This window comes from Calypte anna, chromosome 3 (genome assembly GCF_003957555.1).
Source record: "Calypte anna isolate BGI_N300 chromosome 3, bCalAnn1_v1.p, whole genome shotgun sequence".
Taxonomy (NCBI): domain Eukaryota; kingdom Metazoa; phylum Chordata; class Aves; order Apodiformes; family Trochilidae; genus Calypte; species Calypte anna.
In genome coordinates this window covers 49749197-49774624 of record NC_044246.1, presented here as the reverse complement: position 1 = coordinate 49774624, position 25428 = coordinate 49749197, and the positions used below count along the sequence as shown (strand labels likewise).

General features: G+C 41.7%; 1 protein-coding gene across 5 annotated transcripts in view; it reads right to left on the bottom strand.

The window, feature by feature from the left end:
- COQ8A (coenzyme Q8A) overlaps positions 1-24501 on the bottom strand; it is a 44061-nt gene extending 19560 nt beyond the window's left edge. Inside the window, exons 1-5 of one of the 5 annotated variants that reach the window (XM_030446584.1) lie at positions 24384-24501; positions 12012-12206; positions 8078-8488; positions 6816-6882; positions 3065-3139 (exon numbers count right to left, since the gene is read on the bottom strand). In XM_030446584.1, coding sequence (XP_030302444.1) covers positions 3065-3139; positions 6816-6882; positions 8078-8488; positions 12012-12188 — 730 coding nt within the window. In that variant the 5' untranslated portion in view covers positions 12189-12206; positions 24384-24501. Of the gene's footprint in view, positions 1-3064; positions 3140-6815; positions 6883-8077; positions 8489-12011; positions 12207-15650; positions 15828-22173; positions 22401-24383 lie in introns of those variants that run through there. The other 4 variants (XM_030446585.1, XM_030446588.1, XM_030446586.1 and 1 more) reach the window with 4 other exon arrangements.
- Between the last annotated feature and the right edge of the window lie 927 nt (positions 24502-25428).

Below are 25428 nucleotides of genomic sequence, written 5' to 3'. Positions count from 1 at the left end.
TTTGTTTTAAGGAATATCTGCCACACAAACTTGGGGGCAAGGGAAGAGTCGAGAACAAAGTAGAAGCACTTAGGACTGACAACTCAAGAAGAGTGCATTATTCTTTTTGATAAAAAATAACTCTATATTCAAAGCTAGGCCAGCTGCCAGCCCTTCAAGGCTCCAGGCACCTGGCACTTGCCTGGTGCACTTGCCAGGTCATTAATGAAGTTACAAAATTCACCTTGACCCCACAGCCTCTTTACTAGTAATGGCAGCTATTTATCTGGGCACCCTTTAATTTTTATTCCTGGAAATTGATGCTACCCTGTCATTCCCACATGTGTCTGCCTTGCTCTGTAGATACACAATCTAATACTGAGATTATCATCAAGGTCACCAGTAACCAAGGGGGTTATTTTAAATTAGCTACATCAGCCTACCAAGAAAATTGCCACTGGAAATCAAGTACAGCCATCCAAAGTACAGCTTTTTTAAAAATAATGAGCCAAACCACCTAGAGAGCTTATAGAGGGCAGTAATAGGCCCTCAAGCTCTTAAAAGTCAACCCAAAACTGGTCTTACAGAAATTTGGCAGCAGAAAGAATTTATGTCCAGGGTGTCAGGCTTGGATGTAGAATAAGGAAATTCACAGACTCTTGCACCAGACCTTGCCCAAGCTGGAAGCCAGGAAACTGGGATGCAAATGCCTCAAGCTGAAATCATGAAAGGTGTGCAGAGGTATTTTTAAAGAAATGTAGAGGTACCTATGTCAAGAGACTTCCCCCCAAGAACAGCAAAGGCTGGTAACAAAATGAGATCTTAGACTCAAAGAAGTGTACATATCCTCTGCCAGACATTTTTTCACAGGAACAGAGCATATGAAGGAAGCTTGCACCTGCAGAATGCACATCCAAGGACACTAACTATTGAGGCTGTAGGTGAGCCACCTGCATACTTGCCTGTGTCCTTGGCCTGAGAAGCTCCAAGGGAGTATGAGAGCTGAAACAGTCTTTTTACTTCTGCCTCATCACAGGTTTACACTCTTCACCCATCCTCAGTCCCACTACTCGTCTCCTTCACAGTGCAACCACTGCTTCAAGCTCTTATCTAAGCAGATAAGACAGCAAGAACAGCTGAAAAAAAAAAGACCAGGCCATTTTCTAACCCCCATGTCTAGTATTGAAGTTAGTAGTTCTCCTTGCCTTAGTCTTTACACAAAAGTTTGTTCAAGAAAACTACAAAATTTGCAAAAAAGTGCAATTGTGTTATTACAAGGAAAGTTTCTGTTGCTTTCTAAAATAAATAAATAAACCTTTCTCATGCCATAAGGGAGAGAAATAAAGCTCATGTTATTCTCCCTAATTTAGTAGCTCTGCAAGCTCATGTTTTCACTTTAGGGCGAGCCTAATTAGAAAATAATCTGGCAAGCAGAGAAATACCAACAGTTGTGCAATTCCTCCTCTCGTAAATCACCAGCATCCAACAGGTATGAGCAACTTCAAACATCACAAGCACTGAAACCAAAAGCCTTCAAGGATTCTCTACAAGATGGGACATGTTCACCTGAATGCATGCCTCTAAATCAAGACAAAGAAGCCCACAGAGCCTCAAACACCTCAGGTCATGAAGAGAAACTATAAATCTTTGTCAAAGGATCCTTTCTCTCTGCTGGACTGTTCTGCATTGCCTAGTACAGAGAATACAAAGATACAAGTATTAACAAGTAGTGTTGCAGGTGGCACAAAACCCCTACACTCCCCCTATTTCCACCACAGGGAATGTGGTTCATCTGCTGGCATGTTGGGTTTTTTTGTTTGGGGTCTTGGATGAGGTTTTGTGGATGGTTTTTTTCAGGGTTCTCCCCACCCTCCAAATTTCTTCCAATTTTCAGCCACTACACTACCTTCAGGAACAGAGTTTCACACTCTCATTTTCCATCTTTTCCACATGCCAAAGACAACCAGGGGAAAGACACAAACTGTCTTTGTAGTACAACAGAGTATACTGGCCACAGAGTAAAATTACAAGGACAAAGCAGCTATCATTATCTTAAAGCAATGCTTCTGAATCAGGAATGATTTGACTTCAATTTTACTTACAGCTGCAAGTGCTCAGCCCTTTTATTAGTTCCCTCCAGACACTAGAACAAATCTAGACACACGAACACACTAGCTAAGAGAGACCCAGCCTGCAACAACCGTAACAAAGAACTTTACATTTGCAGTATCCCACCAAAGCTTCTTATGGATAAGAAACAAGGGCAAGGAGCCATAAGCTTCAGTGTAAACTCATGTTTTCTAGGAGAGAACACCACATATTCTCTATACGCTAAGTAATTTACCCACATGCACTCATTCAGCACCACCATATAAGCTTAGAAGGAAGCCACCATGACATGGCCAGGTACAACTTAGGAACATTTTACATCCAACTTCAAACAAACTGGGAAGGAAAGAGTATCAGGTTAATTTGCACAGCAGTCTTTTGACCTGTTAAGGAGAATCATTTAGAAGTCAAAATATAGATACTGGAAGTACAAAACTTCCATTTAGCATGTACATAAAGTGTTTTGTTTCACTTAAAAAGGGAGCAACCATTGTCCAAGGTGTTAAATCTAAAATAGACTGCAACCACTAACAAAGTTTTCAGAGGTATGGGCTCATCTCTCATTTCTGTACTGATATAACTACATGTATCACTGAACAAAAATTTGATACACCATGACAATCCAAGAATGATCACAGGGGTAGTGTTGAAACTGAGAGGAGACTGTGGGAATACAAGTTGTACGAATTGTGCTAGATTAAACCCATCCTCTTGCATATACCTCTGACCTCTGCCTATGTAGTTGTGATAGGATGTGTGTAGGATGTGATAGATTTAGATGGGAGAAGTCTGGAGGCAGAGAAGGATTATCTTAAAAATAAAAGAACTACCTATATCCCCCTGTTATTCTGTTTCACAGTCCTAGGTTTTAAAATAACATCTTGCAAATGCAGATGACCTGTGTCAGTAGGGAGACGAGGGGAAAAAAAAAAAAAAAAAAAAAAAGAAAAAGAAAAGAGATGTAGAAAGGACTTACCATTGCGTTCCTCAGGTCTAAGGCTCTTCTTTGCAACTTCTGCCAATGCACCAATGCCAAGACCAACAGCTAGTCCTTTAAAATAAAATGACCCAAGTTAGACTGGCCATGCCACACACATAGAGGCATTTTTTGTAATTAACCAAGCCACACTGTTAAATGCACAGAAGCAAAGCAGCTTGATTAGACCATCCTGGCTTTTGTAATGTAGTAATTTTCAATTTTGACATTGATGTTTTCTCCTGTATTTCTTCAGCCCAGCAGGCCAGCCAGCTATCACAGGCATGGCCAGTCTGGGATGTCAAGCTTTTATGAAGTGTGTCAAAAAGTGCTTCTCAAAACTCTGTGCTTTGGCTGAGGTCCTGCTGTAGATTCACACTGTAGAGTTTAGAAGAAAAAAAAAAATCTTACAAACATGGTTCTCAAAGTACAATTTGCAGGAAAGAAGAGAGCATCCCCTCACTCTCCACCACACCACCAGCCTAAGGGGAAGCCAAAATCTAGACAAAGCCACTGTCAAGAGTTTAAGGATCTGTGACCCTACATTATAAGCATTCAAGTTTACTAATGCTCATTAGCTGTCTTTTACTTCATGTGCTCATCATCTATGAACAGAAAATGCTTTTCCTGAGGCACACATTATACAAGCAGTGTTGTAACCTGCAATTCCAAAGAGCTAGGCTGGGGAGTAACCCTGCACAGCAACAGTTAAGACCAGGAGCCCAAACACCACTCCGTGCACTATCACTCTTGCAAGCAGTGAATTGTAGGGCATTGTCTCACAGCCACAAATAAAACTACGACCACAAAAGCAGCATTACCTGCCTTCACTAATCTGACCAAAGACACAGAGATATAATCACACAGTAATCTATACTAACAAAGGTCTCACTGCCTTCCCAACTTCAAAGTATTTGTTTTTCTGGATAATAAATTACATGGGCAACCAGAAGAGTTGGTGCTCCTTCACATCTCTTGAGCAAAGGTGCATCCTGCCATGCCTTACTCTGACAGTGCTAGCACTACTGGGTGTGCCTGTTTTCCCAGCACCTCAAGCCCTCTGTGAGGCTCTACAGGACAGCTTCCAAGATAAAACCGGAGGATAGGAGTCGAATGATGGAAACATAGCTAACCAGCACAAAGCATTCTGTGCACGTGTGAGGAAGGAAATCATGCACACGTTTTGTAGTCTGAAGTGAGGAAGCCTGGGCACAAGCAAGTTGAACCTTGCACAGCAAGTTTTTATTCTCTTCCATCAAATAATTGCTTTACTGTAAGGGCAACAGAGCACTGGCACAGACTCTCCAGAGAGGTGGTGGAATCTCAGCCTCTGAAGACATTCAAAACCTGCCTGGGTGCTATCTGTGCAACCTACTCTAGAGGAACCTGCTCTGGCAAGGGGGTTCAACTAAAACTCCAAAGGTCCCTTTCAACTCCTACCATTCTGTGATTCTCTGACTTTCCCCTGGCACAGCCTGTGCCCTAGTTTTGATCATGTCCAACACAGCAAGCACCATATAGAATATATTGCAAGTTGCAGATGGTTGTGCATTTCCACTAGCTTTCTGAGCATTAAATATTCACTACTAAAAAGCCACAATAACAGGTCAATTATTTTAATACTATACTTAAGTAACATACCTCAAGAGGCTACCTGGTTTTGTGGGCCTTGTTTTGCAAAATTGCTACAATCACATTAGATCTAAACTTTACTGCAAGCTTCCTGAATCTTCTTTATTTAAAAAGTACCTTATCGTATCATTAACAAACTTGCAAACCAGGAATATGTCTATGGGTGACAAAATGCTTAGAAAGGTCAAGGTGGTGCAAGGAATGGAGAATGAAAATAAAGAAAAGATGAAGAACTATGGGAGTAGAACTGATGACCCATAAAGCTACAAAACAAGCATGCAGCAAAAAACTTCAGAAGTCTGCATTACCAATTTCAATCCAAGGAAGTTAAAAATAAAATAAACAAAAATCAAGGATGGTACTATAAATACAGCTACCAGCAATCCTTCCAGCTGCTGCAAGATGCATACAAAGATTATATATAAAGGATAAAGAAGTTCAGTAGAGGATGTTGGGCTGATTTCAGAGGAACATTATCTCAGTGTTACATGCAAGCAGTGGAGAAAAAGATCTTCACCTTTCCAGCAAAATATTCTTTGCAATCAGAAGAGGTAAGAAAGCAGACAGACTCTGCAGTCCAAGATTTCTGAGTCCTGATCCTCATTTGTATTTGTCCGTCACTTACCAGACTGTCCTCATACCACATCTGAGAGATCAATATTCCCTATAACATCAGAGGGACAAAAAAAACCAAAACCCAAACAAAAAAAAACCCCAACCAAAACCAAACAAAAAACTTGACAGAACCACACATGGAAAGACAGGAAGAATGAGTCAAGTGCGAACAGGATGGGAATTCAGCTACCTAAATGTCAAGAATAGTTACATAACTCTGCTTTTGACCCATTCAACATATTCCCATCTTCTCCAAGTCTGAAATGATGTTCTAATATGGAAATAAAGAAAAAAATGGGATTTATCTCACAAAGAAAAAAGTGAGATTCAATTGATAGTTTGATTGGTGTGGAAGTGGTAGCGGAAGAATCTACCTCAAACATTAAATTTTCCTCAGTGCTCTCCTGGAGTCTTCAAATGAAGATAGCACCTCAAAGTAATAGAAGAAATATATTGTACACAAAAATGTTAGTCCAATCTACACTCCCTCATAGATATGTAGCACCCTCCTGACCTTAATTATTTTCAAGGCAATGTGAAGAAGCTGTTGATGGAGCAGGATATAATCACCCTCCAACCCTACCATCCTTTGTTTAATTCTAACCATCTGAATGTCCTAGGAAGCATAGATGGAACTGGGTCACTATTTTTCAACATGTTAACAGTCATATCCACTGCAAAATGCATTCTTCCAGCTGCTAACTGTTACCCCTTGGCAGCAGCACATGCTCCCCAAAACCAGTAGTGTAATCAAAGAGTCATTAAATCAGCCTATACCTTATTTCTGACAAAAGAAAATGTACCAGAGAGAACACATGCTGTGCAGGTGCAGGGAACTTCCAACTCACCTGTAACTAAGTTTTGAAACATTTAGTCTACTTGACATCCTTCCCTTAAGAAAATTACTTATAAGCAATGGTGAAGTAAATCAAACCTTGACTATTATCACCTCTCCATCCCCAAAAATCAACAACAAAAGGATACTGGAGAAGTAGCAAGGATAAGTTCAAGAAAAAATTACTTAAAATAACAGCTGTTCCAGCTGCCTCTGCTTCACAATAAAAGCATAAAGACTAGAAGGAGAGTTTCCTCAATAAAGTGAAATCATATGTGCATAACCAGGGTAGTTGTACAGACTGGAGAACAACCTTCACCTGAAAACCTATATAGTTCTTGTTTACAGGTAGCTTTCTGAATGCATCTGAAAGGTTTGTTTAGGTGGGGAGCTTTTTTCTTTGCCACAGCAGCAGTTAGATATAAAAAAGTGACAGAACAAAATATAACCTCATTCATTCTGACCACGGCCAGGATCTGTAGCTGTAACAAAAAAGCTCAAACCAAGCTTTGAGCTCATCAACTCTTTGTGGGAAAGCACTTTCCCATTAGCAAGCTTAACTACAAAACAGAAGCAACTAATGCTTACACAGGAGCACTGTCATAGCCAGACACATTAATCCATATGTGCAAGCGTAGTGACTTCACAAACACGGGTATACAAACGGACCTCCAAAGTTGGCGAGCCGGCCAATCCTTGTGACAGGAACCTTCCTCTCCCGAGCCCGCTCACTGAGCTGCAGCAGAAAGAGGGGGGAAAAGGAAAACAAAACAAAAAGAAAGCCACAAATGAACTGGGCATATGGTCAGAAACCTGCAAATTCAGAGCACAACTTTGAAAGCACTTACACAACTCTGTGCTACAGAAAGCTTTTCTTAAACACCAAACCTTGTGTATATTGTGGCGTTTTCAAGTGAACAGACACACCATGAACTGAAAAAGACACTAAGCAGAGGAATGTACATTAAGGGTGAGAAAGACATTTTACTCTCACCTCAGCAGCCCTTATATTTTGAACTTGGAGCCACAATGCAATGCAAGCCCAAGTTTCCTTCCACACATGGAATTAAAACGCATGGAAGGTTATCAGGTTCACACACAACAGCTGGAGCAGAGAAGCATGCACATTCAAAGCAATATATTGAGTGAGTGAACCCACAGAAGCATTTGATCCTTCCCTTGAGGAAGGAGGCAAAAGGTCAGAGTACATAGCAAGTATTTCCACTTTGAAATCTGCTGTGGGCTTTCTGTGCTGTCTTAAACAAGTGTATAAGGCACTAAAGCAACTACTGTGAGATATGCTGCTCTCCAGTCTACTAATGCTCAGGGCAACATTCCCTCCACCTCTAGGAATGCAAGACAGCACAGGAAGCCACAGACTTCACTTCAGAGGAGCTTAGGTCCAACTAATTCCTCACAGCCACAGCAAAACAGCTGGCTGAAGAGAACAGGGACCTTAAAGAAGATAGCTTCTTTAGGTCAGTCTTCACACCTTTGTGGCCTACAGCTCTACGCCCAACCCCTCGACAGTTCAATCCAAAATCTGTGATGAAACCAAGACCCTTCATTACTGTAGCATGCATTAATAAACACACTGAGTCCTCACAGACCAGAACGAAAGAAAGGTTTCTGTCAATACAAAACCGCAATCTATCCATATCTATGCTTTTTAAACATGCTTTCATATCAAAATTTCTAATCTAGAAGGTGTAGGTGTGAAAGAAGAGACTGAAAAGTTTTTAACAGAATAAACATCACAGAGATGCGAGTTAATGAGGACACTTCCCTCTTCAGCCTCTATAGAAGTGAGTAGTGGAAGAAATGAAACACAGGAGAAGGTAAGTATGGACAATTCAGCATAGAAACCGTACTACTAAGAACTCCTAATTTCAAAAGAAAAAATAAACAAACAAGCAAAACCAAAAACATACCATCTGTTTGTAAGGTTTCTGCTCTGAACCAGCTTTGGCCTGTCTGGCTTTCTCAATATCTTCAGCTGTTAATCCACTAACAGAGGAATGGTCTTGGTGAAAAGCCCTATGTTGCCCAAAGGCAGCAGCAAAAGGATTTCCAGGGTCCCTAAAGCTTCCAAATAACCTTGCATCCATCCTGGGAGGGAAAGGCTTCTGATGCACACCAGAATCTCCAGTCTCACCAACATTTCCAAGAAGCCCTTTTGTAGTGTAAGAATAAGAAGGGCCTTCACCGCTGTGTTCCTGAGGCTTGCTGGGGGCAGTAGAGAAGTCCATTGAAGCATCTGATGGCTCTTGGGCTGAGAGGTCATAATCTTTTCCAAAATCCTCACTGAGATCAGTTAGGTTCTCCTGCTGTTTGCCTAGTTCCTGTAAAGAACAACAGAAATGCTTTAAGAAAATAATTTAAAACCTGCTCCCCACCATGTTTCTCAGGGTTAAGCATGGCAGCTAGGCAGCTATGTCTCTACAGTAAGTAATTTGTGGAGCCTCTGGCACTGCAGACATTAACTGGCAGGAAAAAGAAAGAGATACTGAGGACACCTGAAATATCTGGCAGTCTTTCAGTCCCACTAATGGGACAAATTCATGGAATGGCTGAGGTTGGAAGGGACCTTAAAGATCTTCTAGTTCCAACACCCCTACATGGGCAGGGATACCTCCAACTAGATCAGGTTGCTCAAGGCCACCAGTTCTTTCAGGAGCTGTCGGTGAATACCATCAGGTCCCACAGGCTTGTCCACCCTCAAGTTCCTCAGGCAGTCTGGAATCTGCTCTTCAACTACAGTGAGTGGGTCTCCCTTTTCCCAGTCCCTGCCCTTAGCTTCTGTAAGCATGAAGGGTGTGACCAGAGTCCTTGCCAGTGGAGACAGAGGCAAAGTAGTTATTGAGGACCTTGGCTTTCTCTACATCTTAGATGACCAGCTCTCCTATTTCCTTCAGGAGAGTGCCCACATTTTCCCTAGTCTTCCTCTTATTATTGACATACCTATAGACATTTTTCTTGTTGCCCTTAACCGCCTTTGCCAGATCCAATTCTATCTGTGCTTTTGCTTCCCTAATCTTATCTCTTGCTTCTCTGACTTCTTTTCTGTACTTTTCCCAGGGTATCTGTCCTCCTGGCTAATCCATGCAGGCCTCCTGGCACTCCTTCCCGCCTTCTTCTTCACTGGGACACACTGGTCCTAGGAACACAGAAGGTAATCCTTGAAAATGGACCAGCTTTCCTGGGTTCCTTCCCATCCAGGGCTTTGTCCCATTCTACTCTACCAAGCAGAAATTTGAAGAGACAAAAGTCTGCCCTTTTAAAATCAAGTGTCATCAGCTTACTTCACACTTTTGTCACTGCCCTAAGGGTGCTGAATTATACAGTGTCATGGTTACTGCAGCCTAGTCTCCCATTAAGTTTTACATTGCTTACCAGTACTCTACTCTACTGATGAGTACAAGGTCTAGCAAAGCTCCTTTTCTGGTTGGTTCCTCTACCATTTGGAAAGGTGAGTTGTCATCAATGCACTCTAGGAACTTCCTTGAATGCTGATGCTTTGCTGTGCTGTCCCTCCAGCAGACGTCAGGGTGATTAAAGTCCCACGTGAAAACTGTGGCTTGTGAGTGCACAGAAGCTTTGATCTGTCTAAGGAGGGCCTAATCCACTTGGTCATCCTGGCTGGGTGGCCCGTGGCATACCCTCACTGTGATGTCACTTGGCCCTGATTTTCCTTTAATCAGCCTCTCAGCTCATCCATCCCCAGGCAAAGCTCCATGGACTCTAGCTGGTCGGTGATGTAGAAGGCGACACCCTCTCCTCTTTTGCCCTTGTTGTCCTTCCTGAAAGTTTATACCCAGCCTTCCACACATTTCAGTCATGGGATCCATCCCACCACGTCTCAGTGATATCAGTAACAGCTTCTCAAATACTCATAACTGCAGATACCTTGTCCTACATATATTGCCAGAAAAAGTCACTAGTTGCAGAGTACACTAGAAGCAATACACTGCTCAGAAACAACAGGTGATGAGAGCTGCAGTATCACATCAGTTATACTTAGGAGGGATAATGAAAAGTAAACTACATAATATTCAGTTCTTACCCCTACCACACTCCCTATTTCTGTCCTGTCCCTATTCATGCAGTGTCAGCATTTTCAAGCCCAAAGCCACTCAAAACAATACCATACACCTACTTAAGGCAAAGTAAGTTCATCCTTTTACGGTCATGATGTAACCAACTGCAAAACACATTTTCCTATTCAACCACTAAATTATGGCAGGGTTTTTTGTCATTCCAAAACAAATAAATAAAAATCTGGGCTTTAAGCTGATCAGTATCAGAGACAGCAATATTAAGGCAAGCTTTTCCTGACAGTCTGTTCTGTCTTGACCTGCAAGAGCTGAGTCTAGGTATTTCCCACCACTTTTCAATGTATTAATTTTTTTTTTTAAGGTCAGTAGTAGAGTATAATCTCCTACTTACTTATTACTTGAAATATTCTAGTCACCTACCTCAGCTGTGGCAATGTCACAAAAGAAATTATGACTATGTGGTCAGACAAGCAGGCAGTGTATTTTAGGCTCTTCCCTAAACACTAACTGCATTTACTTTTCTTACAGAAAAAAAGAACATGGTCTTGTGCTATTCTAAACCTCAACATCCCAGCAGAAGAGAGAGAGGAGAAAGTTCTTTACAGATGGGGACCGTGGCCACAAAACTGACTGATGACTTCGAGCAAGAAGGCCTCTCTGCTTCCACACTCCAATTTTTAAAAAGCACATCAGACACCCAAAAGCCTGGCACAAACTGAGAGAAGTGAAATATAGTCACTTAAAAACTTCCCTCTCATCAAAACAAAGTGCTGTACCTTCAGACTACAGATTTTTTTACTAAGCCCTGCTTTGGCAGCAGCTTCTCATGGAACTACAGAATACTGGCCAAGTGTTCTTTGCTTGTAGAGCCTCTCTAGTGCAGAGACCTGCAAAAAACAGGAGGCTATCATATCTCTTCTTGGACGCAGAAGGAGGAAAAGGCAAGACATTGTCCCCATAAACAAACACACTTAGAGTATTTCTGTTGCAAACTTAATAAAACCAAGGACACATAGGCCCACATTCTAGGACCAGAGCTACAGACTGTCAGGATAGCCTAAGGAAATTGCATAAAAATAATGAAAGCCTCACTCATCAGTTTCTGCTTCAAAAACAACTGAGCTACACTGTCTTCTGAAGGATGACACAGTATGATATTTTTTGATTAAGAGAAGTTCTTTTCCAGAGACAAGCCCCGTATTTTCAAGTGCTGGCAACACAGCAAATGCAAAGCTCTTAAATTCATGCCCATGTCTGATAACAGAAGCTACTTCTTCAAAAAATCATATTTATGTTCCTCCTTTGAAAATCAGTTCTGAAAATCCAGCCTGGGCTTAAGTGATGAGCATGCAAACACCTGGCCCTGAGCCATTCTGAAAAATATCATGTGTGCCCACCGTATTAAGAAAGGAAACAGCATTAAGATAAATACAATTGACTCTGAAAGAGCTCATTGACAATCAAAAGAGATATAATCATTGATGGAAATTTAAATGAGACTTTAAATAACCAAGATGCTGGACAAAGGTTTTATCTTTGACAAGATGAGGTAAACAAAGTACTTAATTTTGAACACGTTTTCAGCACTCAGTAATGGAAACAATAACACTACCCTCCCATTCCTGTTCAAGCACCTACTGTACACCACAGAACTTCTGGAGAATTTCCAGAGCACTGCAAATCTGTGTTATCAATATAGCACTTCATAGCTAGGTTCTAGATCATGTTGAGAGTTTCTGATCGCTCTCAAAACCAAGTACCTGGAGGAAAACCAAAACATCAAAGCCAAAGCACAAGTAGCTTTGCTTACCTGCATTTTCCCCAACGCAGAACTGAACTGTTCTTCAGCAGAGGCCTGGAGAGACCTTGCAATGGTAACCGCATCACCTCCAAGGACCACCTGCCGAAGCTGTCCTGCTTGGGTTTCTAGGACTGCTTTACTAAGCTTTGTCAAGCCTCTCATGACCATGATGGCATCACCTGCCATGACTGATGTCTTTCTGTGCTGAAAGATGAAAAAGGAAAATGTAAGAGGAAGAAATCAAGCAGTCAAGGAACAAGTTTGTAACCAGTTTCAAGTCACCTAAGAGCCCACAGCATATCCCAGACAATCTTTCTTCTTTGGACACAAGTCACCACTGGAATTCATTTGGCACACAGGCCAGCTTGAATGACAGCTTCTTAGCTGATCCTACCAGGTAAAGCCAGAACACTCCTTATGATTGTTCATAAGTTACGACATTTAAGACTCCACACAAATATTCAAGTCAAGGGAGGCAATGGCAGGTAAATGTCAGTATCCTGCAGAGACAGTCCTGATTCCTTCCAGATGTCTGATAAGTATTAAAAGCATTAGCATTTGACCTTTAATTACTATCAGGTCCTGGAACATATTCTCAATGCCTGATAGAACAGATGAAGCATGCTGACAACTCTCACATCCCATTCTTGCTCATTTTACGTAATTAAATTTCTTCACCCCCCCCCCCACCAATGAGTAAGTTTCCCTGTCCTCCCAGGGTAGTCTGCTCAATCCCCAACTTGTAGATTGCTCTGATACTTTTAATTGGAAACTTAAGTATGCTCAGAATACCTACTCACCACAGCATTTGCAAAGCTATGCACTACAGTGCTAAATTTTTTACTTGGTCCCTCCTCCTGTTCAAGGGTCACTCCTGCTCAGATCCACTGCAGTCTGCAATTTTAGTGTCTTCAAATACAAACTGGACACTGCAAGATGCAGCATAGAATGTGTCTGATAACAAGTTCCACTGGTTCCTTTGTCTCTGCCTAGAACCAAGTCTCAGGCTTGGGACAACAGCTCTTATACATTGCTGTCGTTCATGTTTAAGAAATCAGGAGTGGCTGGGGGGGCTTAAACCATTTTGAAAGGGAGATATTTTTCACCTGGTTTTCTCACTCATCTTGCACATCTTTAAAGCACAACCAGGGTCACACTTCCAGGGCTGGCTCAGTTGCGTGCCCATACACAGTAGAAGCGTTCAGTTGGTACAAGGTGCAGACTAAGGCTAAATGTAATCCAAATAGCACTCTTCATAATTTCAAGAAAAAGTGTTATGGCTACAACAGACACCAAGGACTAGTTTAAAGTTAAGTTAACGTATTTAAATTAATTCTTAGGTAGGTATACAGGTAGTAATTAATTTTTAGAAGACAACCTCTCAACATCCACATGCTCACTACTACTATAAGCATTAATGCATTCAAATAGTACAAGTGATCCTGAATGAACAGTGCACACAGAATTATCCCCTGCTGCAGATCACAAGCAAGTGGAGCCATCTGCCTTCTCAGAAACAAAGCCTGTCTCACAAACATGTCTGCTGTATCACTCATGCAGGAGAGCTAAATTTCTGGATAAGTACAGAATTTTCTTCAACTATACAAGAGATACATAGATTACTACAGCTGAATTTCAGAAACACATTATTATGTAAACACAGGGTAAGCCCATTACTGGAATACTTGTTCAACAACTGTTAGTGAACAAAATCAGGAACAGCCACTGTAGCCAGGAAATCAGTGTTATACATTACATACTTTAAGTACTGTTGTTGAGGCAGTTGTTGTGTTCAAACTCAATCTGGGCTTAATGTAAAAAAATTAAGAATCAAGCCTACCCAGGTCATTATTCTGTGGTTATCTTTACTAGGCCTATTCATACGCTCCAGACCTGTAAGAAGTGTTACTCCTGAATCTCTCCAGAGCTTACTCATGAAAGTTAGCTTTGATGTTGTATAATGCATTTTTAAATTTGAAAGCTGCCTGTCAGGTAAGGAACTGTACTGTGTCAACAGGAGGTGTTTTTTCCCCTCTACATCTTCACAGTGGAAATTTCCACATGGCTCTCAAAGTGTTTGCAAGCAGTTCCTGCAATTCAGAGCCAGAAAAATAAAGCAGCCAACAACACAGTACTGCCCTAGCTGAAATAACAGCATTCAAAGGTTGCCACTAGTAAGAAGTAAGTCCTTTTTGTAGTTGCAAGTATTGGAATCGCAGGAAAGACTGAATGCTAAAAATTCATTTCCTCCCTCCCGAAAAGGGAAACAAAAGGTAATGCAATATAGATCAGCATCCAGTCAGACAGCACACACAAAAACATCCACTTCTAACATGGATTCTTCCTAACCAACAATACTAAAACCATATCCTCCTTTCATCCCATAACAGCAGGACTTATCTTGATGTGACAGTTATGATATGCTAAATGTGTATTTTAAAATAAATAAATCTTCTAACAAAATTTAATAGAAGCTAATGCAAATACAAAGACGAAACATAGATTGCACAATACATAATACATGTTCAACCCCAACTCCTAAAAATATCAACAAGCAAAGACGACCAACTGCCTGTTATAGGTTTGGCTATAAAAGCACTAAGCACATTGCTAACAATATCCTCCTAACTTCCATGCTATCATCCCCATTTGCTCTGCTATTATAATAACCACCTAGATACAATGAAAGGGGTTTGTTAGCTTAGAAGCATCAGCAACATGCTCCTATGCAGCACTGCCAATGGGCAGGCTATTACAAGCCACTTAACATAACACCTTGGTGAAATTCAGGCCTCTGCATGGGAAACACAAACCTACAGGCAACTGACTTGCTGTGCTCAATTACCTTTCAGATTTTCTGCAGATAGCTCACAGTCCCAAATAGAAACTACAGAACAATCACAAAAGCAAGGTATGGCTCAACAAGGACTTTAAAGTCAAGGAAAGTCACCAACAAAGGCTGAGGAGGAGGAATTTATTTTCAGAAGGGAGACCATGGCCCTGCTTTTTTAACAGAATTGTGTATGCAAGCCATCTTTTTCCAGTTCCTTATCTTTGGTACACCAAGTTCTCACCTTTAACAAAGCACAGTCAAGGAAAAACAGAGGAAACAAAAATAACTATACTGCAATGATTAATTCTTTGGCTTTAGGCATCAAGAGCAAGAAAACATTCAGGTAACATGAATCATCAAGTAATATGAAGGTGGGAACTAAACAATGAAATCAGAACAAAGAACTGATATTGGAAGAATTAAGTGGAACTTAAGTGGAAAAAAATCAGAGGTTACCTAGTTTTGTGGGTTCTACATTTAGCAGGGCCCTTTGGGTTTTTATCCTGGGAAGGACACAGAAAGCAGAGACTAACAATGTTACCACAACAAGAAGAGACAAGCACTAAAGGAAATACATACTAGATAATCAAGATGGGAAAAGGCTACAGACAAAATAATCAAGAATTAGGAAAATTAATTTTCAATGAAAAATCAATATGCACAAAAGCAAAGACAAGAGACACAAAAACTGAAAGACAGAGGAAACACATAATCCCAAGACTGGTAGATATCCTCAGCAATACACCTCTGTTAATACCCAGTTACAGAAGGCAGACAAAGGATTTCCCCACTCACACACCAAGTTCTATTCATACCCCTACTAAATCAACAAATGAGCAGCACAAGCAGCTCTATGCAAAACAGATTAAAGGAGTGATTTAAACAAAACTGGCCCAAGTGTACAAAGTCTATATCACACTTGACCTCTCCCCTGAAGACTCGTGGTCTAGCAATAGTGAAGTAGGGGACTGCTGGCTTTCAGTATGGACAAGTTGCTCATGCCTATGCCAGCTGTCAAAATGCCTGCTAACCTGGACTGAAGAGGGCTGACATGTGGCAACCAGGAGTTATTTTCCAAGAATAGACAGGGTCACAATTAATTGCGCAATCGACTTATAGTTGAATGACACTGGAAAACGCTTGCATCTTCCAGCACGAGAAGCTTAGAGATAAATCATCTTCAGACACCAGACAAGATCTACAGAGCAGGCAGAGGGGCTGGTATATGGTAGATGCCATACCAGTAGGTAAACCATCTCCTGACATTGTACCAGATTTTGAATCCTGTTGTAATGACAGAATTGAATCAGTGCCTGGGATTCTCCTATATGCAACGATCACCTGTCTCACAAGCCACTGTCTTCTAGCAACTAACCATAGCACATTTCCTCCCTTCTTCAACATGACAAACTAGTGGAGTAAAGGTGTAAGTAACTATAATGAGACACTCAGAATATCAGAGGACCATAACTGAAACACAAGGCCTCACAGCAGGCAACAAATAAATCCTTATATTTGCACTGTTTTCAAAACATAATCCTGCATTCATTGCCATTCATTTCCACATGCTAACATGCTCCTACCGACAAACAGACCAGTTTGTATTTCATTTGCTTTTTTCCAGATGCCTGTACAGCCAAAACTTTACACATATAGACAGATAAGTATGTACACACACACACACATATACATATAGGACTAAGCTGAAACACACAGATACTTCTAGTCATCCAGAAACATTTTTTGAAGTTTTTTGTGTAAGACAACACAGCCTATTTCAGTGTAAAGGTATTAATTTTTTTTACAGTTTGTTATCCACCCAAGAATTAAACTTATCTGCTGTTGAATAATTTAAAACAAACAAAAAAAACACACCAAAACCCCAGCAGTTCTACAGTAGCCTATATTCCACCCCTCAGGTCTACAGAAGTTTTAATGAATTCCTTTATCTCCAACCTTTCTTTTAAATCAATGAGGTTAAAATGAAAAACACTAGGATGGACAGGCAGTAAAGCAGGCAATTAAATATCATGCTTCCAAAGGAAACTGAGTTCCCCCACTTTCTATTATCATAATCATGGTTATTTTAGTTGTATCTAAACCTTAGAATCAGTGTTATAGCCGCCCACACCATCAGAGTAAGCATGGCAACAGTGTGAAATAAAAATAATAGACACCCCAAACAAGATAAAGATTATAAGATACTCAGCAGTTTGTTCTGTGGTTATAAACCACCAGTAGACTAATTTCAAAATAAGTACTATTCATTAAGTTGTTCTGTAACTGATCTTCTATAGATTTTTCCACTTCTTTTTTAAGAGTGTTGCCATACCAACCCTTTCATGTGGTCCTTTCACTCACAGCTACGTTCTATTACACACCTTCTCATCATTTCCTTTGAAATCAGATTTCCAGGCCCCTGCCTAGACATATTTTCATTATCTGGATTACCCAAGTTGCAGCTGACCCAAATTTTAAGCACGCAGGGCACTGAAAAAACTGCATTTCAAAAGGAGAAAGTTGCCATCATCCTCTAAATCAGGAAGATCTACCTTGCTTATCCCTTATTGTCCCCCTGCCCAGAGCTCCCACACACTGGAGATCTCAGAGAAATGTCTTTAAAGATTTACAACCAAACTGCAGATTCCTATACTTTAGTCCTGCCCCATGGCTTTGACTCACACCTCCTTAAGATTGAATTTATCAGGTCTCTGAAAGCTGCTTGATAATTACCCTTGCACAAAGCAGTTTGCCAATGTCATTTTAAACAAACACTTTTGAAGGGCAGGTGGAACTTATTCATTCTCTAATCATTAAAATAGCAGTACATACAGCCATAAAAGGCTGCTTGGCAGACAAATTCATCTTTCCACCAAAATTCAGAAGGACAGCTAGTCCTAAACCCAGTACAAGTTTTCTCCATAAATGGCTTGACACACAACAAAAAGAATGCCTAAACACTTTAAAAGAAAGCAGTCTGCTTTATTTTAGGCACAGATACAATCAATGCTAAGTGAATGTTGTGGTCTATGCTTTCAGGACAACATCTGTGGACATCCAAAAGCATAGTCAGAGCCCAGATACCTGGAATTAAGTCTTTTTCTACTCTGGCCATGGATCTAGAAATAATTACCTCACAAGTAAGACCCTAGTAGAAGAGAACATTCCCTCATTATAGGCCACTTCCTCTACTATGTCTTGTCATACACTAATGCATTCCAACCTGGGCACACATTGTTTCACATTATACTGAGGTAGATTCAACTTGCTGTGATTTTAAGGCTACTTCCTTACATGTTGTTTTTCCCCCCTCAAGAATTAATCTGGATATTTTCTGGGAAACAAGTACTTGCAGTCAGAGGCACAAAACATGTTCCTTTTCCCTCATTTGTAGTCTCTCAAGATGTACGATTTGGGCTGCTGGGTAAACCCAGAGTTGTATCTATTATCCTGTCTTTGTCTCACTTATGTTACCAAAAAGAAAGGAAGAACAAAAGACAAGGAAAATGCAAGTTTTCCTCTTTTTATGCATTGAGCAGTGCTTAGAACAAGCCATTGCACTGCATCCTCTACATTGCTCAAAGCCATGAATAATTCTGATAAAATATGTGATTAAAGTTACTTCCAATGCATGTGAATCTGTTTTTAATATTCTGTTGTCCTTGTTAGAATGAAGGTGGAGCATGACCACAAAACACATGTTAATGATATTCAGGCAGATACTGTACGTGAAGCATATACTCAAGAAACAAAAGTACTACAAGCTGAATTTACACCTTTATTTGGTTTTATGGCAAGCTTACACAAAAGCACAGTTCATTAGATCCAAGTCATCTCTCTGTCATTGATAGCATGCAGCATCACTTTAAAAGAAAAATCCTACGTGTCCATATGGAACAACTCTAATTAGTGAGATTTATTAAAAGGTTACACTAAAGCTCCATACTGATCAAATCTAAACATTGTGCTTCAAACAAAAATTAAACACTATAAACATCTGTCCCTCCCACCAGTCTGCAGAGCAGCTCTAAGCTCTTTGAGTCATTTCACTAGTTAGGGCAGAAGAGACCACTAGAGCTTAGTTCGTCATCTGATGTACAGCTCTGCACCATTAAGCTTTGCACAGGCAATCAAAAGAGCTCCCCACTGACCTCATGCTCTGAATTGGAAGAGTATAAAAGAGCAAGGTTATCAGTTTACGGGGTTTTTTTGGTTGGTTAGTTGGCTGGGGTTTTTGCCACACACCATTATATTGTAATTGTTCTTATTTGGAAGTATAAGCTTTCTGAAAGCACATTGAGTCCAACTTGGGAAGTGGAAACTAAAAAAAAATCTATGCCTCATAGTAAGTGTGCATTCCTTTAGACTTCAATACACCATTATTTTCGAAAAGAAATATTGAGAAAAAGAGCAGCTCTTCCTCTTGCATTTAAACACACATCACTCTTCACTCATAGATCTCAAAATGCTAAAGAAAGGAGACTGATATCAAAGTTATCTTTGGGGAGAACAAGTAGTTTATCCAAAAATCACACTTCATGTCAGTGATAGGGTTAGAGATGAAACCACAGCTCTCTCCAGACTACACTGATCCTTACAGCACACAGCCTATACCATGTATCTTTTAAATATATTCCAATTCAGAGCAGTAAGATACAAGAATTTATAGCCAGTTTTACCATCTTAATGGTCCATTATTGGGTTGTATAAATATTACAAAATGATACACCAGCAATGGCTTCTAGTCATTCTAATTACAGGCTTCTGGAAAACTAGACACACCCATAGCTGTAATGTACATCTGTCTTTCCAAGCTGTAAAATGATATTTTACTTATTATCCCTTTTGTACACCTGGATCACATGATATGTCTAGGGTTAGGATTTGTCATAACATCATAAAATCAGTAAGAGATGCCCCATGCATGTCATTTCTGGTGGCATACACACATTCTCTGCTCACATGGTGAGCATAACCCTTCTCTTATCACTGTGAACAGAAGGTCAAACACCACAGCCTCCCACAATCAGTCCTGAAGAAACAGATGTCTATGACTTTCAACTTTGCCCTGGAAGCTAGGGTTGAGTTTAAATTTAGTAACCTACAACAAACCTCAATCTATTTACAGCCCCCTTACGCACCATCATCCTAGATACAGGAGCTCTATTTTTTCTAGTACCAAAACCTCCCTGTACAAAGAGGAAACATAGGATGCAAGAGCTAATTCAACATAATATAAGTTGATCTCTGGGAGGAAAGGGAACGTGGTCTATCAGAACCTACAGTACATGCATCACAGCTCTGCCACAGTCCTCAGACAAGTTATTTGTGTTAGTTTCTACTTATCACATATAAGTACTTTTGAAGGTAGGGTAAATAAGAGTAATGAGCACTGTATTTCACATAACTTAGTACTAGACCTAATCTGCAAATTTTCCTACCTGATACAAAATCTGTAATCTGCAATTACTTATGCTCTCCTTGTACAGATTTTATGAAATCATATTCTATACAACAAAATAAAGAACTAGTTTTAAGCAACCCACATAGGTATCTTTGAAAATCCCAAACCTCCCAGAGCCTCCGAATGACCATGCTCCATGAAACTTTGCTGTGCAATATAAATCTCCAGGCTTACTGACTTGAGAAGAGTTCTCTAAAACACTTGATCCACTTGCAGCTTACTGTCCAGTCATTCTCCCTTCCATCTCTTAGTCCTGATTATTCTCTTCATGAGCACTTTGACCATGTCAAACTAAAAAAAGGATTTAGAATTCCTAAATGGCACAATTCAGACAGTAGAGGAGCAGTGATGTGTCAGAATACATCATGCCCTTTTAGCGTACACTTGCTCAGCACACCCAGAAAAAACCAAAGTGAGCAACTGGTGAAAAAAGGGATGTGAATAGCCGTGAAAGCTAAATAAAAATCTGATCTATACGCAAAACCAGTGCACACCGTAGAGGCAAAACAAACACAGCAAGAGAACACTAAGTGGAAGCAATCACCTGTACAACACTAAACAGCTCCAGGAGCACCCAGACCACAAGCAGATCAGATCAACTTTTGTGGTGTCTCTATATACAGAATGTACAGCCTTTAAGAAAAAGACATAGGCTTTCACAATTTCCAGGAGGAAAAAACAAAACAAAACAAAAAACAATAAAAAAAAACCCACCAAAACAAAAAAACCCACAAAACCAAAAAAACCCCACCAAAACAAAAAAAAACATCAAAACAAACACCAAAACAAGCAAACAAAAAAACCCACCAAAACAAAAAACTCAAAACAGAAACAAAAAAAAAGAAAAAACCCAACAAAACAAAAAAAACACAAACAAAAAACAAACAAAACAAAAACTTTTAACTGGATATTGCATAGACTTACTTAAGCAGGCATATAAATCTGTAAAGTTTCTAGAAATCCACTCCATGCCTAAGTTTTTCAGAGCAACTACTGTTATTTTCTACTCTGTCAGAAGCACATAAAACACTTCAGACACCAAGTAACTAGAAATAAAAGATGATTCAGTTAGCTCTACATCTCTACTGACTGATGAAAACCATTAAAGAAAATGTAGAAACACAACTGTGCAATGAAAGAACAAAACTTCTACATTTCCTGGTCCTTCTCACCAGTTTAGTTTGGTTTAACTTTACCACCTACTGTAGTGTGGGGGGGGGTGCAACAAGGAGGGAACAAAGTAAGTGGCATCTAAAAAACAGAGAGCATCCTTGAATCTAAAGATAGGCAGAGTGACAATAAAATGAGCTTTCACTGCTGGGTGGGAAAGCAGACTCTGAACTCCCACACTCAAACTGATGTTCTTTACTTACTGTTAAGCTTGTATTTTGGCTCCATATGCAAGTCACTTAATTTCTTTTTCAGGTACTAAGGGAAAGCACACACTCACAGAACAGACAGCACTCTTAAGTACTCATTAAAAAAGCAGAGAGAGAAGCTACTCCCAAAGATGGTCCACTCCAGAGTACACAGCTGAGTAAGTCAAAAAGCCTTCCCTCCAGATGTATTTCTTTAACTGTTGTAGAGGGAGGAAGCCCACAGGATACCCAAGTACTGCTGCACACTCACTACCTCCATCTTAAGATGGGCTGATCACCCATTAATACAGACAGATTTAAGGAACAAGATAAATACTCATTCATGCATCGAGATAAGTTCCAAGATACCTTCAGCAAACCAGCTAAACCAAGAAAACTATACCATCCACACTGACATACAAGATAAAAGACCACAACACATACCACCCCTAGCATCCTCGTTAAACTATTAAAAAACCAAACCACCTCAGGAAGGAAAAATAAACCAATCTTTACCTTCAAAAAAGCTCCATAATTAACCAACCAGTTAACATAATGGAAATTAAAGAGGATTAAAGGAATTCAGCTGCTGTCTCATCACTCAGTTTCTAGAAAAAATAATACTACCTGACAAATAATGAGTGAAACAACAGACCACCACTTTTCTGTAAAAGGACTAGTGTACTAGAAGCCAAAAAAAGTTCTGTTCTTGCTACACAGTAGCAATATGAGCTACCATTAACCTGCTCTACATACCACAAATGAGGTAACAGAGCTGCATTACATAGCACAGAATTCTCCTTGGCAGCAAGGAAACATCGTGATCTACACTCAGCTGGTAAACATGCAAGGGAATTCTCCATCTATTGTGACCTTTTCTTCTACTTACCACATGGCTTTATTTTTAAAAGGCTGACAATGTCAAAACACAGCAGCTCACCTATTCCACATACAAGTGTTTATTCTTAGCATATCTTAGTAAAGATTACCAAGGTCAATGGTAGCTAACGGTAAAGAAAAGCCATTCACAAAACACAGAAATAAGTCTCCTGATCTAAGAGCAAACAGACTGGTTGGAACATCAAGTGAAGCTAAACATTTACTTATGATGTCTGAAAAAGTGACAAGTTCTTTTTATATGCCATAGAAATGTTAGACCTCTTCTGTTTAAAAGCCAGTTGCTTTCAGCCTTCAACTTGGAGCAATTTCTGAATAATTTCAGAAGACTTTTACTTTACTACTACTGACTTTAGCCAGTAGCCTTCCAAACCTAGTGCGAGTAATTATATTATTTAAATACACTCCAGTTCAGTGAAGCAATTTAACGACAAGAAACTCAGAAAATAAAGTTCAGAAGCTATTAGACCTTTTCAGAAAGACAGCAATTTAGATTTTGACTCATTCTTTTATTTCCTCTCATTTCTTTGCCTAAATGCCAAGTAAAAAAAACCAAACAAAACACCTCTCCTTTATTTTTATTAAGAGTAGCTTTCTAACTTTATTTTATACAAAGCTGACCACAAAATTTGGATTTACATGGCACAGGGGAATGTAGAAGAGAAGTTTCCCTCCTACTTTCCTCCTGGGTGAGATGTGAGTGTGTTCCAGTATCAGAAATAGTGTTATTATGTCAAATACAGTCCTGCAGAAGTTAGGATGGTCAGTAACTATGAAAGTAACATTATACAAACCAAAGTTTTATATCTGTAGCTATTATAGGTAGTTTGTTCAGCACCTGTCTAAAACTAAGTACCTCCCCCATTAATGCTACCAAGACTGCCTGTGGAAAGTCAAATTTCTTCCTTAAGTGCCTTACCAAAGCCAGAGGTGTCATGGGCATTTTCCCTCCCCTTTTAGCCACAAGCAAGGTCAAAACCAGCCATCAGGTATATTTTATGCCCATTTTCAAGCAGAGGCATAGACTAGCGACAGAGATAAGCAAGGTTTTAAAACAGAGCAGCCTAGGAAGCCTACACATGCACACAGCACGGGGCCAGATTCATTTTCTCCTGTAATATCCGTAGCGACACATACACCCTACAGAGTGGGAAAGCAGATTTCACCCTTTGTACCGAGCAATTTTAGATTCGATACACAGAATATCCTGCAAGCTTTCCTCTCCCAAGGAGGGGACAGCCGATTGCAAAGCCCAGCCCGTGGCACAGGACTAAGTACCCGGAGGCCACAGCCAGCCAGCCCCCGAGGATGATCAGCTGTCAGGCTGCAGGAGCGCTGTCAGTGGCACTGCCCGACACGGCCGTTTGCACACCTGGACCTGCCCTGGGTAACCGGGCTCAGCGACAAGCGACCCTTCATGCCCCATACCATTCGGGCAGTCGCGAGAACGGCAAAGAATCCTGCTGACCGGCTGCCGGCCCCACAAGGCCACCAGTGCGGCCGCCCAAGTCATTGCCCCGGCAATGACAAGGTGAAGGCCGCAGCACAGGCGGGCTGCTGGCCGCTTCCAGCCTCGCGGGCGTCGGGCAGCCGCTGTGACGGCGCCGCCATTGCCCACCAGACCCCGTACACGTTCCCTCGGCGGGGAACGATGTTCCAGCTAAATTATGGGCCTTCCGGCGGCCGCACTCCCTCTCCGCGCCGGGCACGGGCATCCTCCCCGCGGCAGCGCCGCGGCCGCCCTACACGCACCGCTCCATCGCGTCACACTACCGGGAACCAAGCAGCCCCCTCCCTTCCGCCACTGTGGCTGCTCCCCCTGTCCCGACCTGCACACCCGGACCGACAGAGCCTAACACCGACCAGCACGCTTCTCTTCACGCCACCGCAGCGCTAAACTTCACCCCGCCGCCGGGCCCGCGCGCTTGTTTACTGTCCCGCCTGCCCGCGGCCAAGGCCCGGCCTCTCGTCCCGCCCCTGCGGCGCTCCCATTGGCACATGGGCGGGCCCCGCCCCTTTTCAAGGACCAGAGTCTTGCCGAGGAGGTGCCGAGTCCGTGCACGCCGTGCGCTCGCCAATGGCAGGAGGGCTCAGTCGGAGTGCTGGCCAATGGGGGAGGGGGAGGGGACCGACGGGGCGTGCTTGGCGGCTGCAGGGGAACGTGAGGCCCGTGAGGCCCGTGAGGCCCGTGAGGTCCGTGCGGCGGGGCTGCAGGGGAGGAGGGGAGAGGGGGAGCGGAGGTGGGCTTGCGTGTGCTGTGGTTGGGGAGGCCTGGCTGGCGGAGCTAGGGGGGTCGGCAGACCCGCAGTGGCCGCCTGCCATGAGGTGTGGGACGGTCCTCTCTGCTCTGGGGAGCCCCCGTAACGACCGTCCCGAGTTCGGAGGTAGCGAGGTCTCTCCACGGTTCCGTCTCGCCAGGCGGCGGGAGGCTAGTCCCTGGGCGGTAAAGGACGTGTGTCGACAGGGCTTGTATCCCCCTCTTAGGAGAGCCCGGGGAGAGGGGCCGGTCACTGTGCGGTGATTCCAGCAACCCTTCAAGTTATCGTAAAATCATAGAATTTTCAGGGTTGGAGGGGACCTTTAGGATCATCTAGTTCCAACGCCTCTGCCATGGGCAGGGACAGCTCCCACTAGATCAGGTTGCTCAGAGCCCCATCCAGCCTGACCTTAAAAGCTTCCAGGGACGGGGCTTCCACCACCTCTCTCGGAAACCTGTTACAGTGTCCCATCGCCCTCATGGTGAAGAACTTCTTCCTAACATATAATCTAAATCTACCCTCCTTTAGTTTGAATCCATTACCCCTAGTCCTGTCACTGCCCGACATCCTAAGAAGTCTCTCACCAGCTTTATTGTAGACCCCTTCAGATACTGGA